The 18,649-nt window shown below is 41.7% G+C and overlaps 1 protein-coding gene across 1 annotated transcript in view; it reads left to right on the plus strand.

The window, feature by feature from the left end:
• Window positions 1-18,649, plus strand: part of Nlg3 (Neuroligin 3) — a 438,180-nt gene that overhangs the window by 415,508 nt on the left and 4,023 nt on the right. Inside the window, exons 6-9 of the mRNA XM_076316451.1 lie at window positions 15-227; window positions 812-950; window positions 16,626-16,777; window positions 16,863-16,975. Coding sequence (XP_076172566.1) covers window positions 15-227; window positions 812-950; window positions 16,626-16,777; window positions 16,863-16,975 — 617 coding nt within the window. The remainder of the gene's footprint in view (window positions 1-14; window positions 228-811; window positions 951-16,625; window positions 16,778-16,862; window positions 16,976-18,649) is intronic.

Here is an 18,649-nt window from a genome sequence, read left to right on the forward strand (position 1 = left end):
GGACGAATTTTCAGGTACGATCTGATGATCGGCGTGGTACGATCGGAAGCGTATTTTTCTCTAACCGCCGACGACGCTCAATACGGAATCGAGGCAGACAGAAGGACGAAAATACTCAGGGAATTTGTTCGGAACACCTACACGTACCATCAAGCGGAGATCCTGGCAACGATAATCAACGAGTACACGGACTGGGAGCGGCCTGTGCAACATCCGGTTAACATCAAGTAAGCGTGAGAAATTAAATTGCGATCTTCTTCGGGAGGAGACCAACCAACCAAGAAATTGACCTCGTTAGAAGAAAATAAACCTGGAATTTAAAAAGAGAATTTCTCATCCGCTGTATCTTCAATGACTAACGTATAGTAAAAAGTAATAATTACATTTCAAATTTAGCAAACTCGTTCTAAAATATTCAACAAATTTTTCTTAAACTATCTATAATATTTCAGGAAAATATTATCCTTTCCTTTCTATCACCTATCTATTCCCTTAGTATATTTTTCCTTTTTATTTTCCAATCGAATTATTATTTCCGTTTCTATTTCCCTTCAAATTTTATTTTTCTTAAATTAATATCTTTTTTGTTCCCCGAAGAAGACCTAAAACTCAATTGTATCAAAGCTGACTAAACTTCTCTCTTTGTTGCGTCGAGAAGTTTAACCTTTAATTAAAAAAAGAAAAAATGAATTATTTATTCTGCAAGTTTCAATAACTGTTTCACGAAGCAGCCTTTATAAGCGACTCGGACCATATCTGAGGCTTCCTAGTGCGAATGGGGTCTCAAAGGAAATTTTTTTTAATTTTTCAGGGATGAAACTCTCGAAGCTTTGGGCGACGCCAACACCGTGGCTCCAGCCACGAGAACAGCTGATCTCCACAGTCAAGCTCATCGAAACTCTTACCTTTATGTGTTCGACTATCAAACGAAATTCGGTGATTATCCCCAGGTACGTGTTAAAAGTTAACGATAAAGTTTCACCCTTGAATACGGAGTGTGTATGGATCCCGCGAGTCGAAGGATACTTGCGTGTAATAACGTTAGCGAAAGCTAATGCAAGGGGGGCAAAGTTCTCCGTAATTTAATCAGGGAGGCAGTCATTAACCGACATCTCGCATATTTTATTACTAACGATGATACATTACGCTGTTTCTTCGCGTATTCACCACGCATCCTTGTCTATTCAAATTTAAATCTCATTCTTCATCCCGCGCATTCGTTCTCACTCTGACGTTTCCTGGTTTATCGAAATAATCTTTCTATTGTCGGAGCGCGAGCCGTGAAATTAAGGAAAAATTGCGAACGCTTTCGTGAACAAAAATGCTGATCGTTTAATTTACATCGTGGATCCATCGATTGTTGTCTGCTTAATAAGGATTCATTGGGGTAATCGGAGAATAATTTATATGGTTGTTCGTCTAATTTTGTGCACGGACTGTATTACGATTTTGATAAAAAGTAGTGATAAATAAACGACAGTGGGATATTATTGATTCTCGAGAGGTGTCGCGTCGATTACATGCATTTATTTTAATTCGTAACATTTGGGGAAGAAATGTTAAGAGGTGTACGTTGTTTCAATGATCAAAATTGTAACGATTGTTGAAAATTTAATTGCGTCAGGCATTCTTGTAAAATAGGTTAGAGAAGGTGGTCGTTTATTTTGCAAGAATACGACTTTTTCGTTATTGTAATTTTAGCCTTCGTTGACACGATGTTCCTCGAATAAATTTGTTCAGCTCGGAGACGATGAAACGAAAATAAATATGACAAATTAACCTCTCACCTGGTCGAAAACAAACTGGACCACTTTGCTCCATTTTCGTACAAAGAGAAAGAGGTACAGCAGGAAGGCGCGGAGTTATTTTTACAAAAATGAATAAGTAACATACACGTGTTCCAATATTGAAAACACAGAACGATTTCTATACAGTCTGCAAACTACCCTGTGAATTTTTAACACCGTTAAATTCGCCATCATCGAATAGAATTAGTATTACAGAATTTAACAATTTACGCTTTCAATTTTTAACGAGGGTAGTCGACCTGCTCCTCCTACCATTAAATATAGTCAATGTTTTCCAACCGACCGAATTGAAATATTATATGAAGAAAAAAAGTCACTCTTTGCGTAGAAAGTTTATAAACTAACAATAATTGTCAACGACTAGTTAACAATAGTCGATCACTTTTTTCATCAGTCGTATTCAAATTTTCTAAAAATCTATCCACAGGAATAAATCACCCTTAATGTTCAAAGCGGGTGATTATTAACGGCCGTATGATTTTCTCATCTGGCGGTAGTAATATTTTGAGAGCGACTCGAAGGTGTATTAAAATCAAATAACATGGAACCAGAAATAGGAGAAAGGGCAGGACAGTAAGTTGGCGAGAGTACGCAATTTTCCAAAGGGGTGGCTGCATCGTTTACGCATCCAATATGCCAGGGGGTGGTTGTTTCCAGAGGAACTGCGACCGCAGAACGAGAATTTTTCGTACAACGGAGTCCCGGTTATTTTCCGTCTAATTACCCCGTTATTGCGGATAAAGCGCGACAGAGGGGTGGACGGTGAATTTTCGGCACCCCTAGGCTAATTTTTCCGCCCTGGCTCGCGGCGAAAACTTCGTAAAATTGCGATAAGTAGCGACAACGATGGAGGACGGAACGATGATAATGGAAAGAATTCCTCTCCCGCACTTGTTTTGTATTTTACCTTTTTTTTTTTATATGGTAAAAGAAAATGCGGAATGTGATAACAGCAGCACGGGGTAGAAAACAAATTCTTGGGTGAAATTTGTTCTCTTGTCTTTCCTTTAACGCGATATATTTATGCGATAATATTATCGGTAATGGTACATAATTATTTTCGATTCTCTTTTTTTTATAAATTTTTGCAACGACAGAAAAAGATACAATTATCGTAAGGGGAGAAATTACTAACGAGAAACAGACCAGCGTATTTTTCCTCGTACTTTAGATTAACCGTGATCGATCATACACCATGCCACAGTAATTAATAAGTTTAAATTGAAATTGCATTTCATTCTACTTTCTACCTCGTACATAAATGATGAAAATAATTTTGAAGACAAGGGTAAACCGATAAATCTTCTTCAATTTAATTTCCTACGAGCAGTTGTGCTGTGAATACCGGGGAAAAAAAGTGTTACATATTGTACTCGTGGCTCAGTGGATAAAACACCTGTCTACCACAACAATGTTTCGAGTTCGAATCCCCCGTGAGACCGATCCCATTTTTCTCGAGAAAATTCCTACATTTTCGAAACCAAAGTATCGAAAGAAGCCTAATACCGTCCAACCTGGATAATTTCAAAATTTTTCCATTACCGAATACACAAAAATTTCGTGAATACACTCTCTCGAAACCCAAAAAAATCATCCAAAATATAGTATTTCGACATTTTTCTCGAGAAAATTTCCAATTTTCGGAAACAAAACTACCGAATCACCTCCTAATACCATTCAAAGTTACACTCTCAATTTTCCCACTATCAAAATCCTCTCTCCCTCCCAGCCCTAGAGTTTCCGAAACTACGCTCCCTGGGAACTCTCCAAATACATCCAAAATGCTAACTTACCAATTTTCGCGCTATCAAATTTCCCAGACACCTGCGGGAAATCTCGTCGAATATGTACAGGCGCCCTGGATATATATATATATATATATATATATACGTATGTTATGTATTATATATACAATCTTCCGAGAAATCCTGACGCATTACGTGTTACGGCCCCCGTCGTCGTCGTATCTGATTTCTGAAACTTGGCTTTCCACCCTTAACCCGCGTCACCATCGCCGCCAGAGGAGCAGTTTCAAACCCGACGGAACGCGGGGAAGGGAGAACTCGGTTGGGATGGATGAATTTCCCTGGGAACGACGACGATTATTATTACCGCGCGCCCAGCGTGTATATTACGCGGTAAATCTTGCGCGCGTCGGTTCGCGCGGGAAACGGATGCGCGAGAGGAAATTGTAAAATTACGGGGGTAAGCGGGAGCGATCGGTTGTGTTGTCACGTTAGAATTCTCCGCGTTACCGTTGGGAGTTTCGGTTCGCCGCGGATGTCCCGGTTATCATCGCCGATAACGTTACGATTTCCTGGGGAGCGCGTCGCACCGACCAACGCTTCGGAAATTGCCGAGATAAGGCTTGTTTAAAACGGTTTCGAAAAAGGAAACGGGAACGGGTACGGGTACGTGACATTAATTGCACGAGGAAACTGCGAGGATTGTTGCAGATAACGCGTGCATCCCCTACCACTAATGGAATTAATTCCGAAACGAAGTTCCCGGATTTTGGAACACGCTCCGAGTTTGTCGAAACGATTTTTGGAGATGTCTCGAAGAAGTTTATTTCTTCGAATAAATTTCAATCCTTTCCTCGCATACGGGGAAAATTTCCCGAGGAAATTTTTCGAACTCCCTTCGGAGTAAAATTTCTCTCGCGCGGAAGACGACGAGGGTAACGAAGGCTGCGTAAACAATTGTAAACGGAGAATTCTGCTCGCTAAGAATCGCACCCGGAGACGACGAAACGTTAAAGAAATTCCCATTAAGTCCGTACAGGCCGAGCTTCGTTTATTCAATCCGTGTTCAACTCGCGGCAAGTAATAAATTCGAAAATTCGTCGCGTGTGTGGCGGTGATGGTTTATCGCGTGCGCTCGTGTCGACCTCCGACCAACGCGAATCCAGGGGATGGGGAAGAAAGAAGAAAAAAAAGAATGGAAAAACCAAGGGAAATTATTTAATATCGGAACCGGAGTACGTTTCGAAGCTCCTCGAACGGCCTTAAAATACTCGGGCGAAAAATAAACAGGGGCGAATAATTACGATTGAGAACGGATTAATATCAAGCGATATCGCTCCGCGCGGGCGTATCGTCGATAAAATTTCACCAACTTGCGAAATGAAATATCGGACGCGACCACTCTGGATAATCGAAGCGGCTCGAGAACGTTTCCGACTGGCAATTTGTTTACACGCGGACGTTCGATTAATTAAAATCGAGGAATCGGTACGATGAAAGAAGAAGGGGGTGAGAATCACGGATGAAGGAGGAGGGGGGAGGGTGAGGCCTCGTAATTAGAAAAAGCCCGTATTTCACGGCCGCAACAACGCCCTACCAAGAAAACTTGGTTCTTCGCAGTCTCGCTTCGTCGCCAAATTAAATTCGCGAAACGATTACGCTCGCAAATGGAGAACCGAGTTTCCCTTGGGGGTGAGGAGAGGGTGCACGGATGGGGGTGGTGGAAAGCTTTGCTCGCTAAACTGCGGCACTTCGCACGCGCGAAAGGGAAGCTCGAGGAAATGGCTGCGAACGCTAAATGACTCCTGCCTGAGTCGAATGCACACGGTGTGTTCGGTGAACTGTACCTATGATTCTTTCTACTTCGAATTGGATCGAGCTCATCGTTGATCGTAATTATGAATTCTCGAAACGCTGAGTGGAATCGGGGGACGTTTTTAGAGAAAATTGTAAATCGGTGACACTGATCGTGACAGTTTATCAGTGTTTGCTTCAAAATATTGAAATACGATTTCAGTGGGAAAATAAATGTTTGCTTATTGCGTACAATTTGCAATCATTTTGTTCTATCGTTTATATTTAAGTTCTGTGTATTAATTCGAAATATTTTCTTCATTTGGATTCCTGGAAAAGTCTACAAAACATAGACGAAACGTTGAGTCTACTTGTTTAATCAAATTATTTTCATCGCGTGACTTTTTTGAATATTATTCTTTCAAAATTGAACTACTACATAATTGAGAGGTGATCTAAGAAAGATGCACGTGTTTACACGAGTCAAAATACAGGAACAAATTATACGTAAATACATCGATACGTAATATTCCATACAGAAGCTAGTCCATCGAATAGCAATTAATCATTCAGGAAAGAGACATGTATGCAAAATTTGTTTACCTCGATAACTAATTGAAATTTGATAAACTACTTTTTATACCGCGTATTGCGAGTCAATGCACGTGGGCGTGTCCAAAATTTGTAATAATTGAAAACGCTCGATTTTACCTTCACAGGAATGGAATGTAACGAGTGATTGAAATATTTTTATATTTCCTGGAAAAATGATCGAGTAATCGTATACTCTCTTTGTGCGATAAAACATCGAAAGAGATAACGTTTCTTTAAATTGTTCAACGATTGCATAATTCGTTTCAAATTTACGCATAACCGTACACTTTCACAGTCCGCACGATCGAATTCAAAGCGTACATTATCCAGAGTCGTTTATTCCTCTTTCTCGTGGGTTTTCCAGGTCGTGGGAGAAAAAATTAGGCAAAGACGGAAGCAAATCTACCGAGAACAGTCTCCGCGTTTCCTTTTCCGCGTGTGCAAAAAATTTCTGTCGGCTCGCGCGTTGAATCCCCAAAGCAACGCGTCACCGTCAAAAGCGGAGCTGCGCAAAGACGGCCTGGAAGCTGAATTTAGATTAAACTTCCGTTTGTCGATTGCGCGTGTACACAGAGAGCTTAAAGGGCCCCGGTAATTGAGCGGAAGTACGCTGAAAAATTCCAAGGGCCGCGGAAAACGCGAAACACACGGAATGATTACGCGGCCGCGTATTAACCGCGCCTGATTCAGACGTAGCGAGCTGGAAATCGCAAGAGTCGACGGGACGTGAGCACACAAGATATAACAGAACTATAAACGACGAAAACAGCCATAACCGACATCCTCAACACTTCGAACAACCGATTACGCGTGTGTTTAAAAATCTACTGTCTCGAATCGAGGACTTTTTACAATTGAAACGAAAGATTTTTACAAAATTGAATATTAAAGAATTATATAAAATCGAAAGAATCTGACTTATAATTTTTCCACTTTCGAAATCGACCGAAAAAAAAACAGGACCTCGATGTGTATACGATTATCGTCTAAGTAAATTTTTATCTCCGAAACTATCGATCTAGCATCTTGTGTTTTATTTTATTTCCTTCAAGAAGGATCGAGCTTTCGAAATAAATTTGATTCTAAAAAAAGATAGAGGCTCTCTTAAAAATAAAAATAATACACTTAGACTCACCGACTTCGATCGATCAACTGTCCTGGATTTCTGTCGTATCGTCGATACCGTCCAAATTCACCCAATAGTCGATTCTCGTTGAATGTCTGGACGATTTTGATTTAGACCAGCATAATGGACGCGAAGAATCGGAAATGATTCTCTTGTTTCCAATGACACCATCCGTGAAACTTCACTGCACCGGTAAAGATAGTAATCCTTTCGATTGCACAGATCACTGCACGGCGATTCACCATCTTGGAAAACGCGCACACGAACTTACGGATAACAAACAGACGCGGTACGAAAGTTTCCTGTAGACTGAACGACTTTCGAACGTGATACCTGCTGGTAATCCAGAGGACTCTACAAGTGTATTGCTATTTTGGGTAAATGTTTGGCTCTGGTGTAATCCCGGGAACCGCGCGACGTATTACTTCTGCGGTCTAGGTGAATAGAAGGACAGTAAAGGAAAACGAAATGTATTCGCGGTAAAGCGGTTTATTATACGGAACGGGCAATTCCGAGAAAAACCTTCCTTAAATTAATATAGGCTGCGAGCACCCGCTGTGTTTGTTTTCATACTAGACAGAGTCGTTGTATACGATATAACGTAAGAACGATACGATGTTCGTGAGTCAACCACCTGAAACGGAGACCCCCCTTGGTGTTTAACGGTTCACCGAAACGTTAATTACGAAATACCAACTCGAGAATTTATCGAGAGAATCTTTCTCAGAATACACGTTCTTTCCAGATTTCTAATCAATGTATTTCTATATGAAATTGACCGATTAAGAATTCGTGTACAATTTTTGCATCGCGAAAATAATTGTTCGATTTAAAATAAAATCTATACTAATTGGGTGATTCTTGTCGATGAGAAGAAAATAAAAACGGACTCGATACGATTTATAGTTTTGGGAGATAAAATCGTTCGTTTATTTTCGTGAAATTTTTTTTATCGTGAAAGTTTAATTTCGTTTAATGGATACTTTAGACATTTCTTTCGAAGTCGAGAGGATATATTTCACTTGTTTAAAAATGTTCAATTCTTTCCGTTGCAAACATTTTGCTAGTAATATTTCCTTGGAAGATCTGTTTCTAAAGACGGAAGAATTCAAGGGGGAATAGGAAGCGGGCGAAAAAAAAAAGGAACAGTAGAATCGTCGAGGAGAGAGAAAAAGAATTGAAACTTCTTCGAGAAGTTTTTAGATCTCGTTGCAAACATTTTGTTATCGAGAAATCTTTAGTGTCTGATCCCCTTGGACGTGTTCTTTAAAGAATTATCTTTAAGTATTGAAGGATCCGATAAGAAACGAGGTAAGGAAAGTTGAGAAGGGGTAGAACAAGAAGATGATCGAGAGGACACGGTCTTTGAAAGTTTTGAAATTTTCTCGTTAAAAGCGCTTTGTCGTCGAGAAGTCTTCGATATTTCTTTTTACCTTTAATAACGTTTTGTAAACGATCGTGGAATTTCCAAAATTAAAGGTTACCCGTACCAGCTTCCAATTTTCAAACTCCGAACTTTCGCGTTAGAAACTTCTGAAATAAACTTTTTTTTTCATTCGAAAAGGCTTTCGAATCACCGAGAGTAATTATAGATCGCAAAGTGTATAATTGTTGAGCGATTCTTGCACATAAAAACGAAATATTAATAAAACCGACGAGACTCCTGCGTATTTCGTATTATCGAGAAAAGTGCAATGAATAATTTAAAACCGATTCTTCGCGATTCGAGTGAATAATTTCAACTTGTTCCGCTAGCGAGGAGGAATCGACAACTTTTTAATATTTAAATTCCACACTTCGATTAATTGATAATACCGGAATAGACTTCGCGAACGAATAATTAACAAATTTAAACGTACACATTTTTAATATTGCCGACGACCACGGTACGACGAACAATTTGAATTGATAACGAAGGACATTAACACTGTACCATGATCGATTGAAAATTTCGGAAGAGGGGACTGCGAAAATAATCTCAGGCTTAATTCCAGTTCAATCGTAATAAATCAATGAATTTGAAAATCCTGCGATCAACGAGATTAAATGTTTCCCGTATTTTGGTAAACTATTATAATCCACGATAGTTTGTACCCGAATACCCGTTAATAAATCAAAATAATTCGTTACAATAGTCCCTTTGCTATTAATTATAATTTCAATTTTAACTTTTCGTACAAAATACACCATAATACGAATATCGTAATTAATCCAAAGTTTGTTCCTTTTTTTAACAAACATTAATCTCCTCTCCCTCGTATTACATTTTACGTAATTTATTTATCGCTTATAATGTCTCCGAAAAGAGCCCTCATAGAGGTCGAGATCATTTTAATAACCCCTAAAGTACCAATTACAATTTCAATTCTAACATTTCGTACAAAATGTCGCGCAACACGAACATTGTAACTGATTCTAAAATTATTCTCTTTTTAAAAAATTCTATACTCCGCTCCCATCGGGTAATGTTATATTTTTTGAAATTCATTATAGGACGAGAGACTCTTACAGAGGCCGAGAAACGTTAAAACCGAAATTACAACTCATCCCCGGTGAATGTTAAAACGATACGCTTCGTAAGATTCGTTTTCGAGAACGATTCGGAATATAATCCGTCGTAAATACGCGTCCGTAGTTTCTCGTTAAGAACTCACGTCGTGAACGCTCGTACGAGTAATGCGTGCACACGTGTACGTGAAATATTGCGTAACGCGGGACAAACATCGCGCGATATTTCGAAACGCACAGGAATACTTCCAGATGGAACGCGTCGGTCGTTCGTGGTTTCATCGCAATATTCTTGAAAATTCTTCGCTGAGAAAAATTTCATTAACCTTTACCGGGGCACAGAAATTAGCCGTACGTTGCGAAACAAATTTTTCCTTCGCGGGGGAGAATTCGTCAAAGTTTCGGAATTTTAAAAAGGAAGCTCGTGACGTCGCCCTCCGTGAAAAGTTTCCCTCCGATCTTCGTCTCGGGTAACTTGGGTCGTTGAAAATGTTCGAAAAAAAAAAGAAAAACAAAACAAAACGCGCTGAAACCGCGATGGGGGGAGATAAAGAAAAAAATCAGAACCACAGACACCGCGAACGATACATTTTAATGGGACTGCGGGACCGAGGGGGAGAACGCGTTCACCATGGTGTACGGGGGCTAGGGGGATTCACGACGGTGAAAATAATGATAACGAGTAACAATAAACTTAATTATCATAACGACCGAGGTATAACGCGAGGCACAACGTAATCAGGAAAAAAATTAACAAGCCTCTCGAGGCTCTGGCGCTGTTCTAACGAGGTCAGAGTACACGACGACGCGAATGTAATCCTTTTAGTCACGTAAATGCAACCTGACGCCTCGCCATTGCGCTCAGAGCGAGGCTTTAATTCCGACCGCTAAAAGGAACTTCATAATTTGGAAAATTCGCCCGTGATCTTCGCGACACACCGTTTCCCGAGTCCTGAAGGAAACGATTCTGAAGAAAAAAAAATTCTAAACGGCGCGATGCGTTTCAATTTTAGACACGAAAAATTCCACTATTTTATCGTCGACCCTCTCGACAACGGTGTATGTAGTATTAATCTAGAATTCGATGGGAAAAAATACAAAGGTTAACTGTAAGGTGAATATGTTGCAATAATTGTGTTTAAAGTGTAATTATAGCATAATGTACGTTGGAAAGGGATGTAAAGTAAGATATATTTGATTATTAGACAGTAGTAATAAATGACTGTCAATTTAGAAGGTAACTCGAGAATTGAAGAAAATACCTGACCAAAGTAATATTTATCAATAGGTTAAATTTGTCTTACTACAATTATAGTACGACAATCTCTAATACAGTATGCATCCTGTCTCCTAAAATGAAGCACAAAGTGTAAGTAAAAGGGTTAAGAAATATCGTAGCGCAATTATTAACAATATTTGTAAAACGAAAGAAAACGTACAATTGCTAAAATTACTTACAAACACATTGAATGGAAACGCGTTTTGCTTCAGTCTGCAACTTGTGTACAGTACGAACCCGTAAAATGTGCATTCGACTGCGTTCGAATTATTTCACGGGGTGTGTGAAATTTTAACGCTTGAAAAAAAAAAAGAACGTGCACCAGGTAACCGGAAAACGAAAGCTCCGGCCGAGGAAAGTGACTCTTTAGAAAATTTTTAGTCGTGCCCGAAGAATCGGCTCGCGTCGAGTAATTATAGGCATAAAGAACTGGCGCGGTTTTTTTTTGCACGCTAGAAAAGGGCAGACGACCGAGAAGAGTGGCGAGAAACGCGCGAGACTGTCGCATTATGCGCGAGAGAACATCAAAGGCAGCCGGCAGCGCGTTTAAATTTAAATTTAGAACATCGATTGCACGTCGTTGGAACTGTCGCGCAATAACCGTGGCGAGGAGCATTAACACCTTCTGATATCGCCTGAGAATCTGTGCTGAAAGTTCAACGTTTCACCAGACCTCTCTATTTTCAACGTTTTTCCCCGCAGAGTCCCAAACATTGTTTCTGATATCCCGTAAAACGATACATTTCGATAGCCGCGGTATCGTACACTCCGCGTAGAGGGAACAATGAGAATTGTTACAGGGAAACGTTTTATGCGCGAGGAGAACCTATGTCGCTCGGTTTAAAGAGAAAATACGGAAGCTTCGAATTGCAAAATATGGGAAAACATTTTGATTCGGATTGTATCCGTTCGTTACGGAAAGATACACGTGTTGCTTAAGCGAGACACGTTTCTGTTGATCTTAAAACACAGCTGGAATTTGTCGCAATTTCTGGAACCGCTGTGTATCAAGGGACAATATTTACCACCAACGAAATACAATTTTCGAAGTGTACGAAATGTTCAGTCTGTGGTAAAGTTGACACTTTGCTAATTGACTAGGTACCGAGTTTTGTATATCTTCAAAATGAACGTGTATTTTCCATCGAGTGAAACTGCTCAATAACAACGAGACACTTGCACGATATCATCTAAATTTTTTCTTCGGTGAAAAATCGTAATAGAATTTCTCGATAAGAATCTACGAATAATCCGGAATAAAAGAATCTACAAATATATTCCAAAGAAGGTGTGTAAAGAACAATGAATTCAAATCTCGACTCATCGAATAGTTTTTATCACAGATAGAAAAATATTTTTCTAAATGTCTACGAAACAGGGTACCGATACTTAATGGATCAACACGCACGATTCGTCGTATCTGGATCTTTATCTCCACAGAAAATCCTTATCGATCTGCGTCACCGATCGTGAGCAGTGTTCAACGCGCGTTCGTTTTGTCGGTCGCGTTGTCGTCGGACTGTAGCTTTTTTCGTTGGAAAAATTGCAAGTTCAGCAATGTCGATCTCCACCGGCAAAGAGGAGGGTATTCGTATGCAAAAGGAAGGAGAAAGGGACGAGCTGGATGAAACCGTTGAAAGGAAGGGTTAGAAAAGAAATGAAAAGGACGAGGGAGCGCGGTACGCATTGAAGGGCTTCCAGCTTGGAAAAGGCTACGGAAGAATGGCGAGAGCGAGGGCTAATACCGTCAGAAAGTTCTCCCGTTTCTTCGAGAATACGACTACATGCCGAAAACAATCACCAGCGCGAACAATTCTCTCGTGAAATTAAGCGTGTTTCAGGAATGAAAGGTGCAATGTGGTCTTAAAGCGAATAAATGGGACAGAGAGGGACTCAAGTCAGTCCAGGGCGACAGCTCAAAGGGGAAAATCCTTAACAATGCCAAATACTCCCGAGAACCCTCGCGGGATGGCCTAATTAACCGAACGACGATTTCTAATTAATTCGAAACGACGCGAACTCTTCGGAAGTGTTCCACATCGCGGTGCCGACATCGAGTGGAAGCTACGGCGAGAGAGATCGTGAAATTTTTGAAGACGACGAACTGCAGACGACGGGAGAAGTGTGCTTCCGAGAACACATTTTGTTTCGCGACGATTGTTCGAACGGTTCCCGAGATACGAGAGTTCAAAGCGTGGAAGCGATCCGGTAACGATTCAGAGCGAATCAATCGGCCGCTCAAGGTCACCGAGCGGCTACTCCCACTCCGTCTGATTTCCCCCTCTCCGCTCCGTGTCTCCTTCCTTCGCGCAGATCTATAGAAAATATCGAAAACAGAGAAAATGTATCTGAACTTAGCGGAAAGTGTGCAAATTTTTTACGATAAAATTAACTAAACAACAGCAAGTATTTTGTTTGTTCTTATCCGGTAAAATTAATTCGAATCTCTGGGAGATTTTCATAGTACATAATCATACCCCCCAGAACCCCACTTTTCTATTATATTCCTTTTCAATCTCACTCTAAAATTAATATCAAAGTATAAAATAATAATATCGAAAGCAGTTCTATGCTATTGCCGGATTATCGACCTTTGGTAAATAAAGTTTGAAACGAGACTACCGCGACACGTATCGCGGCACGAGCAACTGCCCAACAATAACGTGATCGCAAATTAAATCCCAAGGTAAGAACGTTCGAGCTTCCGCTTCGAAAACTCGTGGCAATTCTTTGATATCGGGACCTGGACAAGTTGGTAGCCAGCTTCCGCCCGAAGCTTCGAGTAATACCCCTACAAAACCCGAGAATGTTTCACCAATGGCGTAAATCCCATTTTGAAACGTAAACCCGGAGGTGTCCTCACTGCCTTCGAGCTGTTCTCGGACGTCTGCGAGTGTATTGGCGTGAGGAAATCCGATGTATCGATTGCACCTAGCCAGCCGTCGAGCCAGGACGAAAAGGACCCGGGTCCTGGTGAACTAGTAGGGACAGACGGACAGACAGAGATGGATTGAGATCTCGGTGAAAGAGAGCGACGGTGATAGTGGACGGCGGAGAATAAAATTGAATCCGGTAACTCGCCAAGAGGGGCAAACAACGACGATTCGTAATTAAAACGGACGAAGAAACACAGAGTGGCTGGCGAAGATGGAAGTGGCAAGGTAAATAGAGGGGCAGAGCCGCGTTTCGGGGCATAATTAAACAGTCGGGCTGTGAAAACGCGCGCGGAGAAAGGGAATGTGAAATTATTTGATAACGCGGGACGCCCGCGCGAGAGAAAGTAACCCGGTGAAAAATAACGGGAACACGGAACTTGGCGAGAGGATTCTGAGCAGGTGGATCCAGAAATGGAAGAACGCGTCGAAAAGGCAGACAGGACACGATTCGATCTCTCCTCGGCGGATTGTCAGCTCGCGAAATCGTGGAGCGAGGAACTGCTCGCTGATCGATCTTGATCCTCGTCAAGGGAGGAAAGTTTCCTCGAGCATCCGTGAACTGGCTCGTCGAAGTTCAACGGAGTTTGGCCAAGTATGTAACTGAGTGCGTCAAAAGGTTCCGTGGAAGACGGTTGTGACGGTAGGGATCACTCGGGACACCGATGTCTTCGGGAGAGACATCCGGGATAGGATGTCGAGGAAATATTTGGATGTAACTATTCGCCGAAGATTTGGAAGCTTAATATTGTGAAGGGAGTATGGGTGAGGCGGTAGCCTCTGGAAAGAGAGAGGATAACGCGTTAAAAGTCGAGGAGAGGGATAGTAGAGAGATAAAGGTCAGTGATGCGACGTATCTTCTTTCTAATGATTTCTTACGTTTATGGTTTGTGAGAGGCGATACATCTGAGGGTTGAATTTGGGAAACAAGATTCTGTAGAAGGTCCAGGTAACTGAAGAAGTAACAAGAGTAAGGGTAGAATATATTGGCTGCTCGAGGCCACTGAAGCGTTATACCCCCACCGTTCAGCTTCCTTATCCCCACTACGCTGTCTGTTGTCTCTTCGCGCATTCAATCGAGAGAGGGGGAAGCACGTGCTCGAATTATGAAAGAACCAGAGGAACGCAATGCCCAATTTCTCCTTACGAGGGCCACGTACCGAGTCAATTCCATTTCGTCGAGCAACCCGAAAGTAAGAAGATGCAGCGGGATTCGTTGGAGTGCAACGAGCCACATGATCCTCAAAAGAGGTCGAAGACTTACACGGAGGATCGATAGGAGAAATATTAGGGAGGAAACGCTGGAACCACAAAAGATGCAGAAGGTCTTCATTACCGGCGAGGCTCAAAGGGAACATTGCAGCCTCGGAGGCTCAATCTTGGCGGGACGAATTGGCTCTATTTTTCCCTCTCTCTCTCTCTCTCTCTCTCTCTCTCTCTCTCTCTCTCTCTCTCTCTCTCTCTCCCTCCGGTTCGAAGCATCCGAATATGCGTCCGCGATATTTGATCGTGGGAAAACCACTGTGGAGGGAGGACGAAACAAGACACCAAACCCTGTTCCCTTTGTAAATTGAAAACTTGCAAACAGCGGGTGAAGCTTTTCGGAGGAAAATTATTTTTCCAGCGTAGACAAAACGTAATTTTGATCTCAAAAACGTAACAAAAGGATTACACGGTTCGAGGTACAAAAATTCATTTCTTCCCGAAGAAGAAAACATTTAATTATGGTATTCTTAGAGATTGGTGGTTCCTTCAGAATGTAAATATAAAATGAACTACGAGCTTTATAAAAAAAAAAGTAAAATATACAACTTTTACCCCGTGAAATTCTCTGTTTTCGGGTATTATAATCCAATCGAAAAATGATACTCGGAATTTGTGATTATCGTTCAAAGATCGCTGAGAAATACGGCGATGATGGGTCACTTACCTTACCGATATGTCTCCAGGGTACGCGCAAAGAAAATATGGCGAAACGATATCGAGAATTTCTTTATCGAAAACTTCGTCAACGCTGTCGAGAATCTATTACGCAGAGAGAATACCGTGAATGTTCAATTTCCTTGGATAAGGCGTCCAGAGGCACCAAAATGGCGTCTCGGTCCCTCGACGATCGTTCGTTCGAATTTAACGAAGGGTTTCGTAGGGTCAACCGGTTTTCCCATGGTCAAGTCGAGCGACGAAAGGGCCGAGAGTAATCTCGAAACCGGAGTCGGGCACATATCGCAGCGTGCTCATCCTGCTCTTTCCTCCCTTCAATATCTCCGCACCGCCGGAAGAACCTTTCTCCCGTTTGAAATACGAGCGACGTCCCGCGTCGTTAAAATACCATCAATACTTCAGTCGGCCCGGTCTTTGTGGACGACGGACTCTTTTTCGAAAAGCTGTGAGAAAAAATTATATTCAGACGTACCGCGGAAAAATTGAGACGTTCGGACGCGTAACTCGACTCGAAGCGGACGCTGAGAGTTGTCTCGAAGAGAATTCTGGGAGTTGTCTCGAAGAGGGCGCTGAGAGTTGTCTCGAAAAGAATTCTGAGAGTTGTCTCGAAGAGCATTCTGGGGGTTGTCTCGAAGAGGGCGCTGAGAGTTGTCTCGAAGTAATTCTGAGAGTTGTCTCAAAGAGGTCGCTGAGTGTCGTCTCAGAGAGGACGTTCAGGGTTGTTTCGAAGAGCTTTACAGCGTGTAACATGGGCTCTAAAACACGTGAACTAGTATACATTCAAAGAAATCTATCTTCTCGAGAACCGACACACAGATTTTTATGTATACATATTAATAAGTAGAAATAAATACAGACAAATTAAATATTATACAATTGTTTGATTTCCTCTTACAGAAACCGGGCTGCATCCACGGTGAAGACTTGCCATACTTCTTCGGGGCACCCATAGTAGGCGGCCTGTCCCATTGGCCGAAGAATTACACCAGAGCCGAGATCAGTCTCTCCGAGAGCGTGATTCTCTACTTAACGAACTTTGCGCGTACCGGGTGAGTCGTCGATTCAGCGAACGCAATATTGTTGTCGTGTCGACGAAAAAAAAAGAAATATTAACGAGATCGCATATCGTGATAGGAATCCGAATGAGGGCACACCGGACACCGGACCGATGAGACCGGAGCGAACGAAGCTCAAAAACATCGATTGGATCGCTTACGAGGCGGTGCACAAGAAATACCTGAGCATAGGTAAGTGGTGATGGAAAAGTACAAACTTGGAATTAGTTGGACGGAGTGGAAGGAGAGGGGAGGGGGCAAACCGAGGCAATTACGAGTCCCAAAGTTCTCGAAATCGTGCTCGAAGATCGTCTCGTTAAATTCTCCCGCCAATATCGAAGTAATAAGAAGTAATAATGGAAAAATAATACGGAGCCCGAAAGAGGGAATTTTTCCTCAACGAGAAACGTCTCAAAACTTCGCGGAAAGACGAATGGCGATTAATTGTAAAATATACGGAACCGCGGGATAAGTGACACTACCATCGATGAAACGAAACGTTTCGAAACACTTGCTCGCGTACAAGGGACTCGTTAGGGGGCGCGCGAGCCGCCCCCTCCGGAAGTTAAGCTGCAAGGTTTAAAGCTCGGCGTTCACGAGGCTCTAAACTTCGATGTCGTTGAAAAACTTCCACTTAACCGCGAAACCGAATGTGCTCGTTGAAACGTTCAGCAAGCATTCAACCGTGGAGATCGTCTGTTCGTTACGTGCACACATTTTTGAATTTCCTTCATCCAGGGGGTAGTCTGATTTTTTCTTTTTTTTACGACGACGATCGAGAATTCTTTATGAATTTTTTTCTGTGAACGAACAGTCGAATCGGAACGAAAATTAGGGAATATGTATCTTGGATTATTCGAGAAAATTGGAAAATGGAAAAATCATCAAAATTCCCCCTTAAGATATTCCAGTCTATGTACAAGGGGAAGGATCGGAACATTTTTGGAATTTTTTCACGCGAGAACTGTTCGAGATATTGGTTCAAAATTTTCCATCGTTACTTGTATATATCTTACCCAGTTACGTGAATTTTTTCATGGCAAAATATTTAATAGTTTCAAAGCTATAGCTACGAAGGATACAAAAACGAAATGATACCAAGCTTAGCAAGACAGTTATGTAGCAATTTTTTCGTAATAATTTCTCGGTCACCGTGTTGAAAATTCGAAACGTAAGTGTGGAGGAATAACGATCTATGGCCCGTTCCCAGTCGTGGAAACCGCTCGTTTTTCTCGCGGGATTTGCGGAACGTTTTGAACCGGAACTGCGAATTATTTAATCCGATTACGTTCCAAAGTGAGTATAATGAATCTAGTCTCCAGGCGCTGGCACGCACTTCGCACATGTAACTAAGAGGATCAGCGAAGATTTATTTGCATAATTCTCGTTCCCGGGGTGAAATGAGAGTGGCAGTTCGTCAGGAACAAACCGTAGTCCCGGGGGAGTTCTGTTCCAAGAGCTCTTCAAATTGCATCGCGACTTCGAAACGAAAAGCCAACGACGCCGCGTCACCTGCGCCCCCCTACGAAGCCACGACTTCATTGTTACACCGAGAATCTATTTTTATCGTCGAAATACACAAGAAAATGGGCTCTGAGGGCAACGAGCTCGAATATGTGATTTCATTCGTCTTGCTCGCCGTAACGAGAATATTTTCCTTCTTCTTTCTCTTCTCTCTGAAAATTACGATTTATGGCTAGGACACGTTTCCCTTCTTTTTGCGAGTCTCTTTTCGGGATCGTTCGTATTTCGTCTATGCAGGTTCTTGTATTAAAGATAATCTTTATTTTATACGTTGTACGCACATGCAAATAATAAAAATTAAATTCGATACGAGTAAATGTACAAACGAGGTGAATCTAAATT

The sequence above is a fragment of the Ptiloglossa arizonensis genome, chromosome 7 (genome assembly GCF_051014685.1).
Source record: "Ptiloglossa arizonensis isolate GNS036 chromosome 7, iyPtiAriz1_principal, whole genome shotgun sequence".
Classification (NCBI taxonomy): Eukaryota; Metazoa; Arthropoda; class Insecta; order Hymenoptera; family Colletidae; genus Ptiloglossa; species Ptiloglossa arizonensis.